This window comes from Thunnus thynnus, chromosome 14 (assembly GCF_963924715.1).
Source record: "Thunnus thynnus chromosome 14, fThuThy2.1, whole genome shotgun sequence".
Classification (NCBI taxonomy): Eukaryota; Metazoa; Chordata; class Actinopteri; order Scombriformes; family Scombridae; genus Thunnus; species Thunnus thynnus.
The window spans coordinates 14,746,665-14,771,864 of record NC_089530.1 but is presented as its reverse complement, the minus strand read 5'-3'; the positions used below and the strand labels follow the sequence as shown (position 1 = coordinate 14,771,864).

At 39.1% G+C, this 25,200-nt stretch overlaps 3 protein-coding genes across 5 annotated transcripts in view; 2 read left to right on the top strand and 1 right to left on the bottom strand.

The window, feature by feature from the left end:
- Nucleotides 1–6,512, top strand: part of hpse2 (heparanase 2) — a 53,667-nt gene extending 47,155 nt beyond the window's left edge. The window contains exons 11-12 of the mRNA XM_067610083.1: nucleotides 1,665–1,811; nucleotides 4,443–6,512. Of these exons, the coding sequence (XP_067466184.1) occupies nucleotides 1,665–1,811; nucleotides 4,443–4,605 (310 nt within the window). The 3' untranslated portion in view covers nucleotides 4,606–6,512. The remainder of the gene's footprint in view (nucleotides 1–1,664; nucleotides 1,812–4,442) is intronic.
- A 2,559-nt stretch (nucleotides 6,513–9,071) lies between these two features.
- hps1 (HPS1 biogenesis of lysosomal organelles complex 3 subunit 1) lies at nucleotides 9,072–18,050 on the top strand. 2 transcript variants are annotated; one of them, XM_067610082.1, is made up of 19 exons: nucleotides 9,072–9,089; nucleotides 9,218–9,451; nucleotides 11,590–11,780; nucleotides 11,881–12,015; nucleotides 12,490–12,632; nucleotides 12,716–12,824; nucleotides 13,793–13,953; nucleotides 14,142–14,244; nucleotides 14,327–14,411; nucleotides 14,522–14,577; nucleotides 14,684–14,851; nucleotides 15,418–15,597; nucleotides 15,932–16,008; nucleotides 16,102–16,239; nucleotides 16,417–16,482; nucleotides 16,682–16,826; nucleotides 17,029–17,142; nucleotides 17,253–17,335; nucleotides 17,420–18,050. In XM_067610082.1, exons 3-19 carry the CDS (start codon nucleotides 11,664–11,666, stop codon nucleotides 17,580–17,582), a joined length of 2,043 nt encoding a protein of 680 aa, XP_067466183.1. In that variant the 5' UTR covers nucleotides 9,072–9,089; nucleotides 9,218–9,451; nucleotides 11,590–11,663; the 3' UTR covers nucleotides 17,583–18,050. The 2 variants fall into 2 exon arrangements, with proteins under 2 accessions (XP_067466183.1, XP_067466182.1); XM_067610081.1 differs by lacking the exon at nucleotides 9,072–9,089 and having other exon boundaries at nucleotides 9,122–9,451.
- A 68-nt stretch (nucleotides 18,051–18,118) lies between these two features.
- Nucleotides 18,119–23,576, bottom strand: st3gal7 (ST3 beta-galactoside alpha-2,3-sialyltransferase 7). 2 transcript variants are annotated; one of them, XM_067610084.1, is made up of 8 exons: nucleotides 23,274–23,568; nucleotides 22,871–23,036; nucleotides 20,844–20,970; nucleotides 20,404–20,741; nucleotides 20,019–20,205; nucleotides 19,730–19,870; nucleotides 18,740–18,889; nucleotides 18,119–18,624 (listed from the first exon to the last, which is right to left on the bottom strand). In XM_067610084.1, exons 2-8 carry the CDS (start codon nucleotides 23,017–23,019, stop codon nucleotides 18,538–18,540), a joined length of 1,179 nt encoding a protein of 392 aa, XP_067466185.1. In that variant the 5' UTR covers nucleotides 23,020–23,036; nucleotides 23,274–23,568; the 3' UTR covers nucleotides 18,119–18,537. The 2 variants fall into 2 exon arrangements, with proteins under 2 accessions (XP_067466185.1, XP_067466186.1); XM_067610085.1 differs by lacking the exon at nucleotides 18,119–18,624 and having other exon boundaries at nucleotides 18,763–18,892; nucleotides 23,274–23,576.
- Nucleotides 23,577–25,200: the final 1,624 nt, after the last annotated feature.

The following is a 25,200-nucleotide window of genomic DNA, read 5'->3' as shown; positions in this document are numbered from 1 at the left end:
CTTACTCTAGACTTACAGGTGGAGCATCGCTTAGAAAAATGTTCAAGCGTTACACAGGTAGATAGGCGATAGATGGTAAATGGGGTTTGAGGAGTTGCATAACCAACACTCTGCTGTAAAAGGCCGGATGACATGCCCACAGATATTTGAAATAGTTTTCAACAAGTGTACTCACTCAACCACCTGGTATGTATGGTGAAATTGTGCAGAGATACTCATGGCATGTGGTGTCGCTCAGCTCCACTCAACATACCAATCGGCCTTGGACTCATACGATCAGACAGAGAGGCACTGAGGCAGTCCCTCTTGAATCCAAAGCCACTTCAGCTGCCATTATTTCTGCCACTTTGTGGTTTTACACAGTCAGCCCGTAAGTGGACGAACCATTGCAGTTATAGTGGTTTGACAGTGCTGCATAGACAGCAAAGAATATATGCTCAGGCAGTCAGTGGTTTGAAAAGTCTTTGCAGATTAGATATTTGACTTTCACTGCCCTTTTACCCCTTTTAGTGGTTTGTATGGCATTTTTTTCACTTTCCAGCGATGCACCAACATCAAACGGCATCAACACATGTTTATGTTCCTGGTTTGGATCTCTAAGAACCTCATCATTTGAAAGGCCCGAGAGGTCATTATCTCTCCCTCCATCTAACCATGTGATCTATCACTCAGAGCCACGGTCCATGTTTCCCAGAAACAAGCCTCCAAGTGTTTAACACAGAGCCAGACACGCAGAGTTTTTATCAGCAGTACATTACTCATACTTTTCTTGTCAATATATGGAATATTAGTAGTCTTGCTGGGTTGATGGAATACGTGGCTCAGCCTGTGCCCAAAAGAGCAAAGATTAACATCAAATCGAAAGTCAAGATTGCTTTATAGATGTGAGATTTTGGAGGTGGTAAGGGTTGGGAGAGATGTCTGCTAGAGCGTTTAACCAGCCCTGAGCCCTGACCCTGAACACCAAGGCCAACATGTGGTATTCACTACAGCTGTGTTGTCTTTGTCCTCATTTCTGGGCTCTTATTAGATTTTATCATGTTTGTCTTATCCGTCTCGCTTAGTTATTTACCTTTGACCAGTATTGCTATCAGGTTGTGTCCCCAGTGTTTTGCTCTCAGGAGAGGGACTCAAACACTGTTGTCTGTGTAACTCAAGAAGTGTTGCCTGTTGTGTTCACACCCTTCATGTGACCCTTGACTATACAGTGACAGGTTTTAATATTGGATACTGTACAAGAGAAGCAGATATGTGCTTCAGATAGCCTTTATTAGGGTAACAAGGGCCTGGAAGATGAAATGTGGTTTAAAATGTTACCTTCTAAATATAGATGATAGGTTTTACTCTGTGGTAAGGGACAACTTGCTGCTAATGGAATTCTCTTCTTGAACATGCTATTTCTTCCTTTATTATTTTTATATGAGCCTTTTGATCCAGATTAGATCAAGGAGTTGTGGTTTGATCCTGTTACTATATGTGATAAAAATATCAAAGACTTTCTTCTCTTTGTAGTCATCTTTAATTATAGAGAATTTTATTCCACATGGCAATGTAATGTATAATAAATCCCCATAAGCAGATGTGAAGAAAAGGTTTTTTTTGTCTTCTCTGAAGGTAAAGGAAAATTAATGTGGTGTTGTTCATCATTTTCTTTACTGTACCAGTCATAACTATGTGAGAGGCTCCATAACGATCTACATCATCAACCTGCATCGGTCGCGGAAGAAAATCAAGTTGGCGGGGACGTTACGGAACAAGACTGTCCATCAGTACCTGCTGCAACCCTACGGCACTGACGGACTCAAAGCCAAGTTAGTGCACACAAACACACACGCATGCATAGACACAGAAATGCATCGATAGAGTATCCTTTTCTATTCTATATTTGATATGCACTGGTGAGAGACCCATAACGCAGCTGCACGAGTCTTCCAGTCCTGTTGTTGCTTATATGAAAAAAACAAACAAACAAATAAAAAAGCGGATAATAAATAGTTGAAGTTCAAAAAGTAATCAATTAACAATGGTCTTAAAGGTGTTGAGATAAGGAATAGTGATAGTGATGATTTTATTCAAGGCTTAAAAAAAAGTTTCATAAACTGCTTTTTAGGTCTTAATTTTTTTTTGACAGCCTTAATATTTTGTTAATCACTGTCTCTTCAAATGCTGCACTCAATCAATTTGGTAGAATTTTAAGAGAACACCGGATGATGGACTTGAGCTGTATAATTTTCACTGAGGTTGGCATGTTGCGTCTATATACACCACAAAAAATATACACTTGCATGTATTAACTTCTCCCTGTCTTGATTGAAATTCCAGATATATATAACACTTACAGCAAACTCTTAACATAATTTTTGTTTTGTCAGTGAAGAACCTTTAAGGTTCTGATATTAATTCAGACATATGTTGTACTGCGTTACTGTAACTTGCCAACGTTATGAAAGGAAACATTCAGTGAGCCCAGAGCCCTTCACAGAGGTCCAGTGTATTTGTGTCTCCTTGTTTCAATGTTTTATCAATGGATTTTTATGTCCTTTTAGGTTCATACCATTTTAACTGTTCACTATTTTTTATTAGCTATGATATATTACACTTTATGTAACAAGGTAATATAATTCCTACTGCCTTACATATCCCTTAAAATAAAAAGTTTATGCTTTCATCCTCTCCCTCTCCTCTCCCCTTTCAGCCCCTGGCCTGTTATTCTGACTTAGATTTAAGCTTCAAATCCTGAAATAACAGCCTAATGACTCAAGACTCAAGTGTGTGTGTATGTGTGTGTGTTATATGATACCTACCAGAGGCCTTAACAGAGGCTCAGGCATGATCCTTAAATAACAGTGTAATGATGGAGGATGTTTTAGGTGTTAGAACAGGATTGCAAGGAAATTAATAGGAGAGCAAACTAACGATGGGCCATTTTCAGGCCTTAAGTGCTTTCCTTTACCACAGGCAGTGCCGGGAGACTTTTATGAAGAATTTAGCAACACCAGATGTCTATAAATTTGTGTTGAGTGGTGGGACTTTTTAACGCTGGCCAAGTATTTAGGTCCATACATGTTGGAGGAAAGCTTTGAAAAATTCAGTTTGATTCATAACATGTCATTATTGAACATAATTTTATTTGATATTTTATTGAATTTTAGGTTCACGTAAAAATATCCAGCCTGGCTGGCCTTAATCTCTACAATAACAGCAACACTTTAAATTTAAAAAGATGTACGTTAAAGGTGACATTACATTATAAACACAGTAAAAGGAGAGTATTTGATTTATTATGTTAACTATAAAAATGACAGGGAGTTATGTTAAAACAATAACCTATATAGATAAAAAGAAACAATGCTCTTTTGAATAAAGAAAAGCATGAAAGTACTGAAGCGAACTCTTAAGCAGGAAGTTTCAAAACATATTTGCAGTGTTTCTAATATTCTATTATTTATTGTGCCACCTTTTTTGTGACAATTATTCTTTCAATAAACCATAATCCAAGTAAATTTCTATTTCTATAATACTTGTATTATAAATCATTGATTCTAGGAGAGAAATAAAACGGAAAAAAAATAGAAAGTGAGACATGAGGCAGCACTCTTCTCCAGGCAAAGAGATAGAGAAAGGTGAAGAGTTTCCTGTAACAGGGCATGTCAGCATTTACTGACTAACAGGTTTAGGTCAGCAGCATTTTTCAATATGTTTTCAATATATATCAATATATCCTAGAGTTAAAAATGAAAATGAAAGAAAAGCGTTTTGTGCCATTTCTAGTGAGCCTATGTCCGTAACTTAAGAACTTAAGAAGATATAGCAGCAAAGTGTGGAACAAAACTCATATTAAATAGCATGGAGTATTAATTGTTTCTAAATAATACTGTGGATAAACTTCCTCATAGGAAAACATATTTCAAACATTTTTATTCGTAAAAGCTGTTGAAGTTCTGTTACCAGGACTGCCAGTAGTCATAGTGATTGTGGTTGCTGAAGAAAAATATTTTTCATAGATTTTATCTGTTTAGTGCAGACGACTCCAAAATGAAGGTAAATTGATAGTTTAGGTTTCTCTCTATGCAAATTCCATTCAAAGTTGTTCAATTTCCAACATCCAAATTTTATGCAGTTCTGAATTGCAATTTTGTAGCAGTGGCACCCCCAAGTGTACAACTGACAGACTTATAAACCTTGTAGCATGAAAGTATCCAGATTTGCTGTTGCTGTTGATGACTTGAAATAAATTTAAACAGCCTCACCTTTCTTTCTTTTCTATTCTACAACTACCAGTTTGTCAGAACGCAGATTAAGAAAATAGTAGCACTAATACCTCTTGGTGAAGAGACAGATTGTTAAGGAAAAGCACAAGTTCATGCCAGCTCAGTTTATCCGCTGAAGCACATCTCATTGAGTTTATACAAACTGCATTTCCTGTTTCCTTCTCTCCGCAGACATGTCCAGCTGAACGGGGAGAAGTTGCTCATGGTGGACAATGAGACCTTCCCAGAGTTGAAGCCTAAAACGTTGAGGGCTGGACGGACAATAGCCATGCCTCCCATGACCATAGGCTTTTATGTCATTAAAAATATTAACGCATATGCCTGCCGAAGATAACACAGATCTTCCGTCCCTGAAATAAAAGCTCAGAACTCTACCAAACCGTCAACCCTCTGCCAGCTTGACTCGTTGTCCAGTAAGAGGGTTTATCAGGGGGAGGTCAGAGTACCATGCTAGCAGGGTTTTAATGTCTTGCTCAAGGGTGCTTCAGTAGAGTGGACACTTGGCTTGAAACAGTACAATCCTCTGGTTTAAAAACAGCCTCTTTAACCATTATTTCAGCTGTTTCTGGGGTTTTAAACCTCGAAAAGCTGTTTCTCCACACACACTGACCAAAATCCCCACCGATCTAGTAAATTACAGATGAGCTCGGCTCTTCCCCTGTTCTCATCTCTAGTCCATCAAAGAAAGACTTTGCCCCACACACATAACAAGGGCTGCACTGAACACTTTTCAATTTCTTCCACCAGCTTTTCCTCATATGCTCCAAGACTTGTATGGACAGTAATTGTTTTGTGCCTTTGTGTGAAATTTGTGTTTTGTAGTTACAGAAATGCAGTATCAAATTCACAACCACATTCTGGGACTTGATTAAGCTATATTTTCTCCTCATGGATCGTCAAACCAAGGGTTCTTTCTGTGTCTACCAAGAGAATATTTTTTTTCAATCTCTTTTTCTAATTTTTTACTGACCGACAGACAAAAAAGAATGGGAGAAAACTCAGAACAGGCAGTGTTGCTGAAGCATTCACAAGTTCAACTTCAGTTTGACTCGATCCTCTACGCAAAGAGAAAATAGAATGGAGTGTGTAAGGTCATGTCTGGACTGGGGGCTGTGTACGTGTGTGTGTGTGTGTGTGTGTGTGTGTGTGTGCGTGCGCATGTGTTTTATTGATAAAGCTACTGATGTGTCTGTCAAGTCTGTTTGACGTATTTTTATTTTCTTTACAAGTGGCTTAAAAGGAAAATCTGTTTCTTTTAAAGGCTGTTTTTTTGTATGTTCTGTGTATGTTCTGCTTTTTTGCAGCAGGTTTCAATCAGTTTGACTGCAGAATATGACAGCCAGGATGTGTCGCTGGGTCTGTTTGCAGCGAGCTGAGGAACAATGTGAACTCATCCATAACATGTGTCTTCATATAGCCTGCATCCATACAAAATCTGGGTTTAGCTTTCCACTCAGAAATTCTAAAATCTTTTTTTAACCTTTCTCACTATATCTTCAGCGTGATCTCACATTTTTATAATCTTCTTATGCTGCTAGTTTTTTAAAACTAAATACACATTATATATATTTTACATATTTTGTACAGATTTACTGTCATATATTATTAGATAATGTAATGTACATAAAAGGAGTGATGAATATAAGTGACACAAGCTTGATATGTTTACTTACATACAGTATACAGCTAATTTATATGATTAAATACTTTGTCATAATTTTCTATCATAAAAAACTTGGTTATTTTAGAGGTACAAATGCCCCAACTGTAGAGCAAAAAATTTAATAATTTTCTGTTCTTTGAATGACACTGTGACCGAGTCACTGTGTTAAGGTGCAAATGTCGTAGGTACAGAAAATGTGTTTGCAAGAAAAAGGAATCACTTTAAGACGCTGCATACCCACGTTTGACATCTGCATTTACTTCTGTTTTATTTCAAAATATTCTGACCACCTTATTTTATAATGGGCTTGGTCTTTTCCAAACAAAAAACCACAGAGTGAGTGCAAAACATTGTCTGAAAATATTTGGTCACTTTGCTTATTATGTGCTCTGAACTGTCAAAAACAAAGACAGCGATAACATTGCTAAACTCATACATGGTAACGATAAGCAGGAGCAGGTTCAGTTCCTGAATGTGTTAATTATAAATAATATTTGTCCTCTGAATGTGTAATGTAGAGGTGTTCATATTTCTTTTGGAGAGCATTATTTTATTATGTAAAGTGTGTTATTGGATAGTATTATTTTTTGTAAAAAAAAAAAAAAAGTTTACATTGATAATAAACACTTCAAATACCACTTGTTCTGTATATTCTTCAGTACTAACTAGTAAATTCCTGATGCCACAAGCTGCACTAAAGCAAGGAATGGACATCTACTCGGTTTTTAGTTTGTCAACAGGTCAAACTACATTAAACTTAATAAATATGCTGTGTACAAGAGAGGATTTGGAAGCAAGTACTACTTCTCTATATACAGGTATGTCCTATCATGTGAATTAAAACTGACCGGTGCAACCAGACTCCACAGCAGTTCTTGGGATATGATGGGGCAAATCTGCAGAGGCATATGGTAGTGAGGAGAAGAAAGAAAAAGAGATGAGATGATATGATTTATACCTGCACGGGAGCACAGAGAAGGCAGAAATACCCTCTTACAGAAAGAAGCCATAAATAAAAACTGTCGAATTCTAGCACCGTCTTAAAAAAAAAAGAACCGCAGTATTAAAGTTAGCATTGTTGGTGCTCACTCACTCACTCTTACAGTGGCCCCAGATGTGAAAGCAGCTGGAGCGAGTCTTTGTAGTGGGAAGAGTGCTGTCTTGTCACTGCATGAGGCAGCTGTTGATGGGAAACATGAAGCCAGGATGGACTAAACCTGCAGACCTCAGCTTTGGCACAGCCAGACTAAACCTGGGCCAGACCTGGCTCAGCGTCTGATGATTCATAGACAACTGGGATCTGCTCGGTAGGATGATGCGGAGGGGAGATGAGGGGCTGCAGGGACTAAAATGCAGGGACTAAAAGTTTCTCCCAGCAAAGCACATGAAAACTGCAATTCAAGCTCATTACAGGCTTGAACTGTACTTAAGTTTCATGACAGTGAGTCATTAACACTGGCAGCCCCTTCTAGAGCTGTGATCCAAAGCATGTACCTTTAATTATATTTTTGTTTGAAGTTCCATTCATGGGAAATGGATTTTTGCTTTTATGTAAGTTAGCAGAAATGTTTGGTCTCAGAAATGATCTTCAAGAACAGTTTGACTCCATGTGTGGCTCATTTTAAACAGGGCAAAATTGTTGACATCTAAGAATCAAACCAGACTTGTTAACACTTGGTCCATTGATTCAGTGGTCTTGTGAACAGAAAACTATCATTCATTACAATATGAAGGCCATACATACATACTGTATATGCATACTTGGACCACCTTGCAATCAGATGAACATGCAGACATGTTTCATCTTGAAGAAGCACATACAGACATAGGAAAACACAGCGGGTGAGAGAGAGCAGACATGTATAGGTATAAAAAACAGAGGTAATCTGAATTGGGCTGCACTTTCTCAACACAATCGCTTGAAATCGGGTGTCAAAGTTAGTTTAAACAGGAAAATCGAACTGCATGCCAGGCCAAAACATAATCTAAATAATTGAAACTGTTTAAAACAGTAATTTAGTCAAAAGTATGTTTGTTGGGTAAAATGAGTTTTCGGGGGTTAACGATGACTGACAACAGCGATATCAAACTATGAGGCCTTATAGTGAATATCCAGGCATTCAGATCTTATCAAGCCAATCCATGGAAATGCTTTTGTTTGGCGGACTTTGGTTCATATAAACCTGCACCTTGTGATAACAACTGCTGAGCGTCACTTCCTCTGACAAAAATCTAATTGTGTTGTGATATAGGAGGACTGCGCCATGTCTGGCCACTTCTGCGTGACAGTGCCTCCTTAGTGGAGGTAACTGTTACCCAGGCCTGCCTAACACTGTTTATACTCAGTGATCCATTTTGAGACATGCAAGGCCCCCTTTTGCCCTGCTAGCAAACACTGAGGATTTCATGATGTTTACTCTGTATATACAGGAGTCAGCTTAAATAAGACTTCCATGACTGCTGGATCCCCAGAAAACTGATGGACTAGATTAGACTTTGGCCCAAACTTGGAACTCTTGGCATTCTGGCCCATTTTGACCCAAGCAAGGTTAATAAAACATCAATATTTATGTTACGATGGGGTTCTTTGGTCTGGTCAGAAGCCAAGCATACAATCTGTGCTGAATATTATGATACAACACAGATTTTTTTTTTGGTAGCCATCAGAACATTCTCTGAAAAGCAGCCCGCAGTTTGGTTTGTGTATATGCAGCATATATGTCTCTTACAAGTTGTTCCCTTGATGATGACTGTAATATTTATATAGGGGCAAATATGGGAAGCTGTTTATTTAGTTTATGGTGTATTGTGACTTTTTGATCTGCAATATGATTAAAACTCAAAGTGTATTGCATTATATAGTAATTATCTCATCTTTTAACCCATACAGATGATTTATGGTGTTTTATTCATCTAAAACTTCTTATAGGATCACTTTGCTCGGCCTATTTCTTGGAGATTACATGAGAATGCATGGCAAATTTAGAAATAAAGAGCACAAACACGTCTAATCTCAATCTCAGCCATAAAACTGCATTCCACAAATGCCAACCCATTGTCCACAGCGCAGCCTCTGAATCATGTGCCCCACTTTAGGCGGCAGCACATGACTTTTTCCTGCCTCACTGATCACCAGGCTCCTCCGGAGAGGGAGGGTAGGGCGAGCGGGGGGGGGCAATCCATTGAAAAGTGCAGCCTCTTTTGATAGGCCTCAGTCTTTATCCAGGAGCAAGTCTTAACAGGGCGCTCCTCAACACTTTTAAATCCTCTTATCTGTCTCCAGATCAGCGGTGAAATCGCGCAGCTAAACTTCCTGCGCGTAAAGTCCTGCTGATGTCACATGACGCAGCGGTGTAGTGGAGCTCTGCGGAAGGAAGGAAGCAGCAAGCAGCAGCAACAGCAGCAGTAGCAGCGATGAAAACGTCCCAAAGCTGCAAGAAACACTGAAGTGAAGTGAGGAAAGTTCTGGGCTGCAGAGATTCTGGATGCTGGGATCATCCGGCGCAGAAAACACACAGTAAGTTGTTGTGTAATGAAGTGTAAAAGTGTGTGTTTGTTTTTTCTGTACATGTGAGTGAGAGTCCGTCAAGGAAGTTAAAGCTTAAAGGGGAACTAACTTTTTGGTTTAGGTAAAACACGAAGTGTAGTTTACGGATCGGATCGGATTCAGAGAGATGCTGAATAATATCTAGTCAGATAAAATTGGTCATTTCTTTTACATTGTTCCCGTGTAGATGTTTATGTCTGACTGCACATTGACTGTACTGTAGTTGGTTAGTGAACAGCAGATGAGTTTCTGCTGGCACACAGCATACACAAGATCAAATGCATTAAAAACTCAGCAGTTTATATCTGATCAACTTTGGTGATGGTTTGGCGTTTAGGAAGTGTTGCAATTACATTTTCTGCCTTTCTATCAAGATGAAAGTAGTCAAGAAAGATTCCACATTCATGTTTCCTAATGATCATTAACTTAAATTAATTATTTTTGATCACATGAAATTCATGAAAGTGCATGAACTGAATGTAAAAGAAAAGTAAATGTCTTGTCAAAAATGGTTGAAAATGAGTGCTCTGGTAGGTTCTCTGTATTACAAGGAACATGCCTCCCATTTATCAACAAATGAAAGCTCCAAAGATTACCACATGATCACTTTCTCTCATGTCACACACATCTCTTTACACTTACTGATCATTTTTCCAGCACTCTTATATCTGTTTTGACCAGTGGTGGTGAAGTGCAATTTTGAGGTAATTGTACTTTACTTGAGTATTTCCATTTTGTGCTACTTCATACTTCCACTTCACTACATTTCAGAGGGAAATATTGTACTTTTTACTCCACTACATTTATTTCACAGCTACAGTTACTTTTCAGGTCAATATTTTATACATAAAACATATGATCAGTTTGTTATATATGCATTGTTATAGATTAGTATCAGTACACAGTAAGTTGTTCAAATGAGCTCCACCTTGACAACATTAAATGCTGCTTACATGTGCACATAAATGAATCAGTTTTTCTATTCAAATAATATACTGTATTTACATTTATGATAAATATAACACTCTAAATTGTGCCACTTTGCATAATGAGTACTTTTACTTTTGATACTTTAAGTACATTTTGCTGGCAATACTTATATACTTTTACTTAAGTAAGATTTTGAATACAGGAATTTTACTTGTAATTGAGTATGTTTTTTTCATTGTGGTATTGCTACTATTATTTACTTAAGTACCATCACTGGTATTGACTGATAATGTCTTGAAATCCCTCAGTGTTGGCATTTCTGCCTCTGACCTTTTTTTTTTTTATCTGTGCTCTCACTAGAAGTTGTCATTGATAAAATATCAGCTGTTAGAGAGTGTTTATTTTAGGCCGAAAGGCAGGGGAGTGTGGGAAAATCTTATGTTTACCTCCATTTACTCCAGTGGTTAATGTATTCATTACTAGGCCTGTGTGAAAATACATTTCTAGTGATTTTTTTTTTTAGTGACACAGACCACATCCACTTTAAGACACTGACTGAATGTTGGTGTGTATGTAACATAATAATGATGGTTTAAAGGTACAAGTGGGATTGTTTTTGACATGTGTTCTGGGTTCTTTTGGGTTTTATTCAATGAAAAATCTGACGTAGAATATTCAAGCTTCACTATACCAATAATACCATGATACAGTGAAAGATTTTATGAGAATTTTCAAATAACAACTGATTTGTTTCACACCATATTTTGTTGGAATTAAAAAGAATAATAAGTACACTCCTCTTTCTTATAAAATTGTATCTCAGCAACCATCTTTGTGTGAGATAATTATGTAATCATAATCATCATATCAATACATAGAAATTAGGTTTTTGTGTGCTTCCAAAATAACACTCAGATCACATCAGTAAGTCTTAAAATTGTGGCTATTTCCTAAATCAGTTCAGTCTTCTAACATACAAATGCAAGCATGTCAAAAGAATATTTGTTCTGGAATAATTTAAATAGTGAGTTTTATCAAATAGAGATGTAGCTGTGCCGTTCCGGACAGTTTCGGACATTCCTGAACAGTATCATTCCAGACCTCTATGCTTTAGAAAATCTCTCCCCAGACTCTGTTTTATCTCTTTTGCCTTAACATGTTTAACCTTTTCTTTATAGCATTATGCATCTGGAGTGGTGGGCGTAAATAGGACACCACAGTAAAACAGGACAGGTGTGCATCTGTAGTCCAGATGAAGGGCTTGCTGATAGCCAGTGAGAGTGCTGAGGTCCTCTTCCACTGGACTGACCCAGAGTTTCAGCAGAATATCCAGGAGAAGTATGGGGCAGCTCAAGAGGAAGGCCAGGGGGTAAGGAAGAAGAAAATCATCTTTAACAGATTGTTAATCTGATTTGTTTGCCATGAGTCAAATCTGTAATAATAATAATCTACAAATAATTTTGTTTTAGCTTCCCGCCTTCGAGGACAGCATCAGCACGCTGTTTGCTCCCATCATTATCTCCTGCAGTACCATGGTCGACAGACTGGGTGACAGCTACACCTGCTTCACCACAGAAAACAACCACATCTACGTCCTACACCAGGTAGCACCTGCCCTCGAAGATAAAAGCTGTCTTCATCCCTGCAAAAATCCCCAGATTGGTTCCATTTTTTTATCATGATGTAGAAATCATTTTCCTGACACATATAGCCATTAAAACCCTGTTTTCTGACCCTGTTTTGAAATACCCTGTTGTATAAAGTCTGCATACTTGAACTACGCCTTACTAACAGTAATAGCACTGTGACCTTAATGCAGGCCTCTCTTACAAGAGAAGCGTCATGTTTGTCATGTGAGTCTTGTTAAGGAATCAAACCAGGCTTTGTCCTCCTGCAGCGCATGAGATGGAGTCCAAACTCTTGCCTTTCCGGTCTTTCTCATGCAATGATTTATCACTTTAGAGTGCACAGAGAGCAGGATGAGTTTTAATGCATCCATTTTCACTTTATTTACCACTTTATTCACATGTTTGGGTCGATAGATAACAGCTAATTAGGTAATTTTGTGTCCACCTCAGTTTGATGAGTTTCTCTACATTGCTGTGAATGGAGATGGTGAGGAGGGAGAAGATGACCTGAATAGGAAGATCTATGTGATGAAGAAGATGATTGAGGTCATATTTGGCATGGTCACCCTCAGCGGTAACCTCCTCAGGAAAGAGTAAGACATTTTGTTTGTTCCCTCTTGATTCTGGATAGTGTTAACATGCCGACTGACATGTGAACTGTGCTGTTTGTCACCAGACTGCGTCCTCAGGACACCGAGCAAAGAGCGAGGCTGTGGAAGCATCTCCAGAGCCTGCTGGAGACATACAACCACCTCCGAGAGAATGACCAGAGCTTCTTAGTGGAGGTAGAGGGCATTACTGTTTTGTACTGCACTACTACTTTGTTTTAGCTTGATTGTTGAGATATGAGGACAGCACAATACCAAAAGTACACAGTTTTACAGTAGACTTTTGCCATGTTGTTACACATTCAAGCTAATATCTTTGTTCCAAGTTCTGTATGCCATAAAAGAAAACCTAAGATCTTATTGTGCTGTTGAAATTATGATAATGCAAAAAAGATACAACCGTGTAAGAGTTGTACGTGTTTTCATGCATGCATGATGTAGTAAAATATAACCTGACTGCAGGTGATTTGCACTTTAAGATCGTCCTAGTATCCTTTGATTACTATGAATTGTATTATATACTGTAACACTGACCTAGATTCTTCCCAGTTACATTATTTATAAGTGAGGCTCTGACTGTCTTTGGTGCAATGCTACATTGGCTTTGGGGTATAACACTTTCAACCACTAGATGGCAGCAACAGCAAGAGCCAATGTTTTCTCAGTGTTTAAAGCCCCTTTTCATGAGGTGTTAAATGGAAGTATTTTGTCTATTTCCTGTACCTTTTTTACACAAACTGTGTGTTGAGTTATGTACTTTATGTTGAGAGTCTGTGTTGATGGTTCTGTTTGAACCATAGAAATAATGTTCAGGCCATCGTCTATTTAGCTATACTGTAAACCTACCTAAACTTGACATTTAAATTGAAAAAAAAAATATTAACATGCTTCTTTTTTTCTAGATTCTAGATGTGAAGTTTTACTAGAAAACCCCCTATGCTCTCCTATTAACAAGATGAATTTAGGTTAGATTCTCCTTTCAGGCCATGATTTCAGAATTATTATGTTCAGTCAAAGTCATTTTTAGCTGTGATTAATGAATCATGCCTCTCTAAAAAATGTGCAAGTGCAATTACGTGACTTTCAGTGGTCAAGTGGGATAGAGACACTCCCATGTCGTCTCCTCCTTCTCTTTTCTCTCTCAGGCAGTGGAGAGGCTTATCCACCCCACGCTGTGTGAGCAGTGCATAGAGTTTCTGGAGCGTCGTCTAGTTCAGCAGCTCAACAGCAGTGTAGAGAGAGCAGGAGAGGAGGTGCTGCATGCCTTCATTCTGGTTCACACCAAACTGCTTGCCTTCTACTCCAGGTACAGTCAATGCAGATGTTTTTCATAAACACTTCATATTTATTCCAGAAATAAATGTCACAATTTGCTCTCTTAATTTGTTTTCATGTGTTTACTTCTCACGCTTGAGTTGGTGAAGAGGCTTTTTTTTTTTTTTTTTTTTTTTTAAAGATTTTCTATAATGTCCTCTCTTTGACTCTCCGCTCCAGCCGCAATGCGAGCTCCCTCGCCACCTCTGACCTCCTGACCCTCATCATCATGGCGCAGAATATGTATCCTAGCAACATAGACCTAGATGACCCAGGTCCTGAGGTAGGAAATGCTGATGGACACCCTCATAACCTCACCACCATTTCTGATTGTTTATTGTGAATTGTCTATGTTTTTCATGAAGGATGTTGAGAGTACATCTGGCTCTGGTCCTGAAAGTTTTTACACCCCAGAGCCTTCGCCTACAGACAGAGACTCAAGTGGTTCAGGTGGGTTGTCTAGTAGAGTGTACACATTTGTATTTGTTCAGTTATTTCTGTTTCTATATGTCTTCTTTCTGTATGTGTTCAATGACTTGCCTTCATTTTTGTGTCACTAGAAAATCCAGTGAGAGGCAGTACTCCTGTATTTGAATTTGTGGACCCAGATATCCAGGTGAGAATATATTTCAGTGCTCCCAATAGTTGATCTTGATTTCTGATATTCTCCACAAAAGAAACCACTTATTGGTTTGGAATGATTAAAATAATTATGTCTTCAGATGGCAGAGGACAGCTTACAGACTCTGGAGGTTCCTCCACCTGACCCCTCAACCCCCCGTAGAGTCTTCTTAGAGGTCTCACAGAAAGAGGGGCTGTATCCCATGATGCCTCACTCCATGTACTGTTTGCCACTGTGGCCTGGCATCACGCTAGTGCTGCTAACTAAGGTTTGTGGATAGCAACTCAAGCCTACATATGTACTTACTCATATTGCTTACATGTACACACAATTTCCTCCACATCTCCCTCTCGCAATCTTATTTTTCAGCCAGATTGGGGCACACTTTTGACATGTTCAACTGAACTTTAAAGCTCTTCCACATTTTCTACACAAACACACACACAAATTTTTAAAAAATCCTTCAAGTAACATCTCTTCATTCTCCCCCATTAAAAATTACAGACTCTATGCATATGCTAATATTTTTCATTTCAAAAGTTCAACTGCTGGACACAAGATGTCTCCTAAATCACTGAAAAGTCCATTCTCAGTTTTTCAGTGAGCACAGAGAAACTTTCTACTTTAAGCAGATGAATTTGAAAACTTCAAACTCTGCACATACATCATTCTGCACAGTGAAGCTCAAACATCCATCTGAAGGAACAAGAAGCAAAACACATTTTTGACTGGAGGGGAGCTAACTAACTATAGTTTTATTTAGTGCTTATAGTATCCAAACACATCTTTGCTCCCTTGTTGACCCATTTAAGCATCTATATTTATTTCTGTCAGATTCCCACCAGTGCAGTGGCCATATCAGTGTATACGTTTCTGGAGGCCTTTGCCAAGCTGGAGAAGCGTTTAAATGAAGGTCAAGAAGGTTCTTCTGCTACTAGAGGCCAGCCGACTATACAGGACATCCGAAGCAAACTGGATAAATTCATCAAAGCCCTGGGGCCAAGTGAGATTCAGGTATGTGTTTGTATGTGTGCTGTATACCAACATTTTGTATTCTGTCTACTTAATTGTTCCATGAAGTTTTTACGCATTCTTGTCACTTTATGTAATAACATTGTAAAATTTAATTTAAGTGAAATTGCACTTTAAAACTTAAAGACTACTATCAAGAATAACTGTTGGAGGGAATGTATATACTCTGTTAACATAACAGATTCATACATGTGAAAACCTTTACACCCTGTTCACCCAAAATGGAATAAATATGATTGATAATGAAAAATTATTTTCAATGAAATTATTGACCTCAAAATAAAATCAACATTTTGTGCCTCCCATTTTTATCCAGTCTGCACAGTTACAAAATGTCTGGACAGAGTTCAAGAACCGAGCCTTCGCCAGAGGAGGACCTGGGTTTAACAAAGAGTAAGTCTGCTGCAGCCCTCTGCTGGACAGAATGCTCCATAACAAACCCGCTGGATGATCCTTTGAATGATTACGTCCATGTTTTTGTTTTAGTCTTATCCCGTGGTGTAAGAATATGAAGACCCAGCTGTGTGGCGTATACCGACAGTGTTTCTTTATTGACTCTGGGCTTGCCGACATTCCTCGACAACTCTCGCCCAGTCTGCAGGAAAGAGCCCAGTCTATGGTGCAGTGTGTATCAGACAGCTGAATGTCTTTTTACGCTAATATTTTTCTTTTCTGCTTAATTTTTGCAAACATTACACACATATACCACATTGATCATACAGTATATGTACTGTATCTCTCTGTCTTTTTCTCTCTCTTTCTATTACACTCTTTCTCTGTCACTCTCTCTGTCTCTTCCAGGGAAAAACTGATGGATTGGAAGGACTTCTTGTTAGTGAAAAGCAAGAGGAATATCACCATGGTGTCATATCCTGTCAGCAAAATAAACCCATGTTGTGTCTGATCCCTTTGCTTAGCAGAACAAAACTAAATTTATAATATTCCTGGATGTGCTTTCATAATTCAGGGGTTCCAAAAAATACAGTGCATGCGTAGGCCTAGAAACATTTAGAAATATAACACACTTTTATCCTCCGTGCATTGACCTTGACCCAGTTAATCTCACTTACCTGGAAGAGTTCCCAGGCCTTATTCACTTTATCTGTGTGGACCGATCCACCGGCCAAATGATCGCACCGTCGCTCAACATCACAGAGCGCACCACCTCTGAGCTGGGGAAAGGACCAGTGGCTCAGTTCATCAAAAGCAAGGTCAAATACACTAGAAGTGCATGTCTTAGAACTAATAAGTGTGGTCTTAAACAGCTCGTTGATAAATCAGTATCATAGCCAAAGTCTTGTATTGCTTTAAGTGCAAATTTGGTTCTTTTCAATGACAAGAATCATGAATACTTTTGTCCATTTGCAGCATTTTTCTAAATATGACTTTCTCTTTTATAATGCCATGTTGAAGGTGTGGAGCCTGGTCAGCACAACACGGCGCTATCTCCAGAAGGGTTACTCCACTGTCACATTGCGTGATGGAGACTTCTACTTCTGCTACTTCCTCTGGTTTGAAAATGAAACAGTAAGTTTACTAGTGTATCATGTTTATATTCAGTAAGAAAAATAACAGTTAAGTTTAGTACCCTGTAACACAGCATCATATGATGTGTACTGCTATATCTGATCAATCAGGGCTACAAGTTAGAAGCAGGGGAAATGCCCATCCTACCTGATGACTCTGCTCCCATCGGGATGCTTGCCTGGGACTATTACAGGTAAACAATTGTGCTTGATAAAAATAGATGTGATTACTCCTAAAAGATAGTGCTGCTGACTGTAGAAAGCGATGTGTCCTGCAGGAAGCTGCTGCGGTACTACAGCAAGAATCACCAGGGTGAGGTGGTGAAGTGCTATGAGCTGCTGACAGTACACCTGGGGGTCATCCCCACTGAGATCATCCTCCAGCACTGCAGACAGCTGGCAAGCAAGCTGTGGGAGCCTTCTCGCAATCCGCTGCTGTAGACTCACTCACATAGTTGTGTACACAACAAGAAATTGGCTGCATTACTAAGAACAATTACTAAAAACAAACAAACAAAACAAAATCTCTTTAAACTGCACCCTGGGCCTGTGTTTCATGTTTCCACAGTTTTCATTGTGTAAAAGGTTATGCATCATATAAGTTGACCCATAATGATTTATTGGAAGCACTTAAGTTTATGATTAGCACAATTGAACGCCATCGTGCACTTCATGCACTGTGATGTATCTCATATGAAGTAGCTTGACTGTATCACTCCTTAATTGTACATTGTAATATATTTTTTGAATACTCATTTATGACCCGTTTACTATTTATTAGTAATATATTGTTATACTGTGCGTGTTTCACTTTGTAGCTGCCACTGATTGGTTTTATAAATGCATACTGTACATTTTTGCGTCTTCAACTCCTGGTCTCATTACTTGTATGAATGAAATATGCAAAACACTAAGACTGTGTGTCTCTCTCATTAGATATTTCCCTTTTTTGTGGATAAAAATATCAGTGCTCTCACATTCGTTTGTTTATTGAACAACTGTAAAACACAGAATTCAAATACTACTGTTTGAACCACTGACCATTGCCTCCATCTCACTAAACCCAGCCAGTCGCAGAGTGTGTGTTAATGTGTGATGGCGTAATTATTCAGTCATCTGACAATTACTAACCTTGTAACAGCTGGTGATGTACTAAGTTCATCAAATTCAAAGGAAAGTTGCCTATAGGTTAGTCTCTACTTTCAGGAGCTTGTCTAACCTTTATGCTTTTAATTTGCTCGCTCAGGCACTCTGGTGTGCATTGTAAAGGTCAGACTGTGCTCCGTATGTTTTTCTTTCCAGCAGGACTCACTTATGGAGGGCGCCATACAGGCTCACAATGAGAGGGAGGAGTGCATGTAGAGTTCATTGCATTATCAGTCTCTGGCCTTGAGAATCATAACGCTCCTGTGAGATCTGTCACGGCTCCTGCAGCCACCAGATCCCTCAAGAAGAGTTTCTCGGCACTGACGTCATGCACCACCTTGAGATGTGTAATACAACAAGCCAGAATAAATCGTTAGAGCTGAGGTTTATCACCAATCTTAAAAATATCTGCTACAGTAACTAGTTGAAATTGTTTCCCGACATGAACTTACTTGAGACTTCATAGCATCCATGTGTATGGTCTCATAGTAGTGAAGTCTAGCCTCTGGATGCTCCATATCATAGCCAAATCCTGCCAGGCTCACCTGGTCACACAGCTGCAAAGCCATCACCACAGCACTGGCACCTAGCGTTGGAACCATCTACTTGAGGAGAAAAAATGCTATTTGATCTATATGTATAAGCAGTAAAAGCACCATCTACTCAGCAATAGTTTACTCTAAGTGGAGATATTCAACATAACAGCAAGATCTTTTTTTCAAAGGGTGCCGGGAAAGAAACAACAAGAAAGGTTGTGTTTGCTGGTCTATCATTCCCTTAAAAGATAGGACTGTTTTCCTAAAACAACAGTCAAGTGCCCAAATGAACAGTGACACATGTTTTTCTTGCTGTGATCATTCCTCCTGACATACTGGCCATTAAGAGATTCCTTCATAATGCACTTTCAATGTAAATGGTGGGGGACAAAATCCACAGCCCGTCTTCCATACAAAATTGTAATTAAAAATTTATTTGCAGTTAATATGAAGCTTCATTTGTCTTAATTAGTCAAATTCCTTACTCCTTATTCTTACAATCTTTCCACTGCAGCTGAACAAGAAAACTCTGTCCATTGAGACACATAGAGGGAATTCTTTACTAAAAATACTCAAACTGTGGAAGATATCCACTTCATTTGATGAACTCAGATGGTTGAAACTTCATATTATCTTCAGATAAACCTTTAAATACATTTGAGCTCAAAACGAAGACTGTGGATTTTGTCCTCCATCACTTACATTGTAAGCACATTTGGAGGGAATTTTCTAAGTATGAACAGGAGGAATGATTATAGAAAGCAAAACCTGTCTCAATGTTCATGGGTAATTACTGTTTTAAGACAGACTTAAAGAACCTGTCCTTTGGCAGACTGTCAATCACATTCTAACTGAATTCAAAGGGTACTAAATAAAGAATATGGATTTATGCATTTTAGAACTTACATTTCCCTGTTTCAGAGCATATTTCTGTAAGACTTGTCCAGTCTTGTGAATAATCTCTGGATGGAGGATCCGGAAGTTCTCTGGTCTTAAGGGAATATCATCCACCACCTCCCTCCAGAACCACAATTTGGACCAGAAACTCTATCAAAAACAAAACAGAAGATATAGCGCATGTAAAGCAGCGAGTGTGATGATGTGATAGCAGCGTTGCTACATGAGTTGTTGTGATACTCACGGCTTATGTAATATACCATTTCTGTGTGCAATGGTTCCTGGAATGCATACCCACCAGAGGTTGTTTGTTGATGACAGAAGTGAGCCAGTCCAGATCCAGGCTCTTAAAGACCACCAGAGCAACTATAGTGGTATTTTTGTACTCATTTGCAGAGTGAGGTGCTCCCTCTGGATACATCATGCGGATGGTGGTGTGGGAACCAGCATCTCTTTCAAAGCCAGTCACTGGAGCATTATTCAGCCTGATGACAGAGATTAAGATGCATCAAATTGAATGTGTTTAGTTGATGTGGGGTATTTTATTCATACCTTTTTTTCTTAAACCTCTTTAAAATTTTTGCCACTGAGGGCAAAGTCCATCTGCACAGGTTGAAAATAGCCACCAGAGTTTATTGCTAGTAAGGTTTCCTCTGATTTGTGTCTGTCACTGGCAAACATACCTGATAATGATGTCATACTGGTCTATATGGGATCCAAGATGGCTCCCGTGAAGAACACCTCCGCTGCCCACTACCACACATCTCCTGCAGCTGCCCTCTCTCTTCAGGGATGGAGGCAAACCAGGCTGAGGCAGGGAGGCAAGAGCCAGGGTGAGATGCTCTTTACTACCCTGAAGCCCCAGAGGAGGGGGCAGATCCGAGGGCACAGACCTGTCCTGCTGCACAAACACAGGGATGTCCTGGAGGCCTGCAGAACAGGACAGGGGCTTGAGGTGGTTCAGACACCAGTGAGGCTGACAGGGGCCTGACAGCAGGGAGGCCGACCGGTTTAGCAAGGCCTGAAGAGAGGGGCAAACAGAGAGAGAAGTGCGATAAGAGTGAAAGAATGATTTTAAAAGACAGATGAGTGATTTAAAAACAGATGAGATGTGTATCCCTACCAGATCTTTGGGATGTTGGTAGTCGTCGCTGACAGCTGACAATTTATTCAAGGGGAAATATGCTGGAATTAGAATAGCCGAGTAGCATCCAATCAGCAGTACCAGACTAAAGGCAAGGTTCCCTCTCCTGTGCAGCAGAGACAAAATCAATTCATCAATCAATCAATTTTTATTTATATAGCGCCAAATCACAACAAAAGTCATCTCAGGGCACTTTTCACATAGAGCAGGTCAAGACCATACTCTTTAATTTACAGAGACCCAACAATTCCCCCATGAGCAAGCACTTGGTGACAGCGGTAAGGAAAAACTCCCCTTTAACGGGTATAAACCTCAAGCAGAACCCGGCTCTCTGTGGGCGGCCATCTGCTTTGACCGGTTGGGTTGAGAGAGAGAAAGAAAGAGGGAAAGGTGGGGGGGACAGAATAACAACAATCATAACAACAACAACAACAGCAGCAGCAACAGCAACAGCCAGGGAAGGATGCCAATAGGACTGTGAAGGACCGTGAAGGCTCGGCCCGGAACCCAGGGTTTCCTGCGAGATGAGAAAGCACAAAAAAACTCCGGGGGAAGAAGCAAAGTTAGTGACATGCATTGATGTTACATGAATGCATACAGATGGAGAGGAGGAGGAGGAGAGAGGAGCTCAGTGCATCATGGGAAGTCCCCCGGCAGTCTAGGCCTATAGCAGCATAACTAAGGCAAGCCTGGTCGGCCCTAACTATAAGCTTCATCAAAAAGGAAAGTTTTAAGCCTACTCTTAAACATAGAGGGGGTGTCTGCACCCCGGACCGAATCTGGAAGATGGTTCCACAGGAGAGGAGCTAGGAGCTGTAGGAACCACCAGTAAGCCTGCATTCTGGGAGCGCAGTGTTCTAGTGGGATAATACAGTACTATGAACTCTTCAAGATATGATGGTGCCTGACCATTAAGGGCTTTGTAAGTTAGGAGAGGGATTTAAAATTCTATTCTAGATTTTACAGGAAGCCAATGTAGCGAAGCAAAAATGGGAGAAATGTGATCTCTTTTCCTAGTTTTAGTCAGTGCATGTGCAGCTGCATTCTGGTCCAGCTGGAGAGTCTTTAGAGACTTGTTAGAGCAGCCTGATAATAAGGAATTGCAATAATCCAGCCTAGAAGTAACAAATGCGTGGACTAGTTTTTCTGCATCTTTTTGGGACAGGATGAGCCTGATTTTTGCGATATTACGTAAGTGAAAAAAGGCAGTCCTTGAGATTTGATTTATGTGAGAGTTAAAGGACATATCCTGATCAAAGATAACTCCCAGATTCCTTATGGTGGTGCTGGAGGCCAGGGTAATGCCATCCAGAGTAGCTATATCATTAGATAATGTGTTTCTAAGGTGTAACTTCAGTTTTATCTGAGTTTAGTAGTAGAAAATTGCAGGTCATCCAGGTCTTTATGTCCTTAAGGCATGCTTGGAGTTTGTTTAACTGATTGGTTTCATCAGGCTTCATTGATAAATATAATTGGGTATCATCTGCATAACAATTAAAATTTATGGAGTGTTTCCTAATAATATTACCTAAAGGAAGCATATACAAGGTGAATAGAATTGGTCCAAGTACAGAACCTTGTGGAACTCCGTGTCTAACTTTTGCCTTCACAGAGGATTCATCATTAACATGTACAAACTGAAATCAGTCTGATAAATAGGACTTAAACCAGCTTAATGCAGTTCCTTTAATGCCAATTAAATGTTCCAGTCTCTGCAAAAGGATTTGATGGTCAATTGTGTCGAATGCGACACTAAGATCTAACAGGACAAGTATAGAGACAAATCCTTTGTCCGATGCAGTTAGGAGGTCATTTGTGACTTTCACCAGTGCTGTCTCTGTGCTATGATGCGCTCTAAATCCTGACTGAAAATCCTCAAATAAAATATTGTTATGTAGAAAGTCACATAACTGATTAGAGACTGCTTTCTCAAGGATCCTAGAAGAGATCCACATATGTAGCTTTTTAATAACAGGCACACAATACAAATACCTGCAGAGCTGTACCTGCACAGGAAAAATCCCTCGGAGTCTGTCCTTGTGACCACTTGTTGTCTGTGAATGTCAGGCATCGGTACTGCAGCCTCCGCAGCCTCAGACAGCAGAGGAGAGCCATCATCTGGGTCTTCGACACTCAAGCGATTCAGCATCACCATGACACCTGCACTTCCTCCTGAAACACATACACACATGATTGAACTCATGGTGGATGATATAATCTAAATCTTTCTGTGACAAAAAGATAATACAGACTTTCTTAATAACACCACAGAATTATTTACAGATGTTAGTTGGATTACAAAGGCATATATCTCACTGTTGAATGTCAACACTGTCTTTTGAGATTGATTGTACATACTAAAGCATCAATAGGAACATTAATCTGAGTCATATGAATGAAATAACTCACAGCCAGCCTTGTAGAGAGGTGTAAGCTGTTAACTGTCCGTGCGCCTGTGCTCCATGGTTGAGGGGGAAGCAGCAAGATGCAGGTCCTGTGCGGCTAAAATGGCTGCTGTTGCTTCCAACCTACTGAACTCTGTCTCTTCCCTCAATAACACTGGTTAACCATTAACGATTCTCTCAGTCACACTCAGGCAGGAATGCCTGTAAATGAATATCTCTATGTATTTCACTGTACATACAATAAAATTTAAAGCATTAAAGCTTCAGCAAGAAAGATCAAACATTGATCAAAAAACACTGGATGACACTTTCAGGGTTTGGTACATTAAAAGGAGAATAGTTACATATTTATGGTAAGTGTGTGGTCTAATATATCAATAAGACGGTTTACACTAAAGGAAAATTTACAAAGCTGTGGCTGGAAAGTGATTGACTGTTTGTGTGTCATCAAACAATATTTACAATGTATTGCTTGACAGTAATGAAACCTTTATAGATAACATAATTCCCCACAACAGTGTGTTTATGAGCCCTCTTAAAAAAGAAAAAGAGGAGTACATACTGTTGCTGCAACAGGAGTGAGGAGCAAGTAAAACCAGGAGCTTGTGGAATGAATGCACCCTCAACTCATGACCTGGGCGTGACTTGACTGAAGGGTTGGATGTATGTGTATATGAACGTGTGTATGTGTGTGTGTGTGTGTGTGCATGACGGAGAGGAACAGAGGGAGAGAAGGAGAGACTGGCAAGTACACACAGACATATGCATACACACATGAAAGTGCACAAACACCTGTTTGTTGGTGTAGCACAATGACCCGCCATGAACCCAGCATTCCAGTCAGGAAGCCATTGGGCTTGTAGTGCTTCTGTATAAAGACACTCGCAGTCAGCCAAGTTACCCGCCACTTTTGTTTGCTTTTATTCTAAAATTATTATCAACTGTTTGACATCATTGTATTGTTTTTTTGTTTGTTTGTATCCTTACACATTTCATGCAAACAGAGACTGAAGAGGTTGTGCAGTGGGCAACCAAAGTGATGGACCAGAAAACAGGAATAGAAAAGAGAGTTCAGGTAGGTGAGAGAAGTACTTATGTTTCCCAAGTGACATTTGTGATACAATAATTGTTATTAGATACTGACCACCGGGAGGATTTCCAGCACAGTAGATTGTATATGATTTATTATCTTAATATTATATTAATATATCTTAATATTAGTTACTACAACATCACAAGTTTAAAAGCCTTGATTTGTAAAAAAAAATATATAAAAAGGGATTATACATGAAGACATGTGCATTCATTTTCAGCTTTAACAAGCTGTTATATCCCAGAAGACACTGAGGTCAAACCTCACAAATGTACATTAGCATTAGAACATCAGGTTGCAGATACACAAAACACATAGATAAGCACATGCAAATAGAAAAGATATGAAACAGCTTGCAGATGGATACTTTACCATCCTAACCTCATGTGTTGACCCACAGTTTACTGTCCTCTGTAAATCCTGTTTTAGTCAAGGGATTTTTACTTGAAGTTTATTTCAAGTTTTCAAGTATTTATTGACAGCTGAGGCTCTTGTTCACATGCTTTGCAATTAAATATATAAACATTATAATCCTATTTAGTCATACAGTGAACTCTACGTATCAAGACATTTGTGAAAAGTTATCAAAATGTAAAGTTTTATTTCCTGATGCCATACTTTCCCCCCTTGTTTTCTGAAAACAACACAGTCTAACTTGCCATAGATTCAGATTATCTTTTATTTATGTATGTGCACCAAACTAAAGAATGAAATGACAACAAAAGAGGATCATTTGTTAACATAAATTCCATGTTAAATCTAATTTCTTCCTGCATTTTTTAAAAATGAAAATATATTAAAATTATATGGGTTTGGTGACTAACAACACTTTTTTACT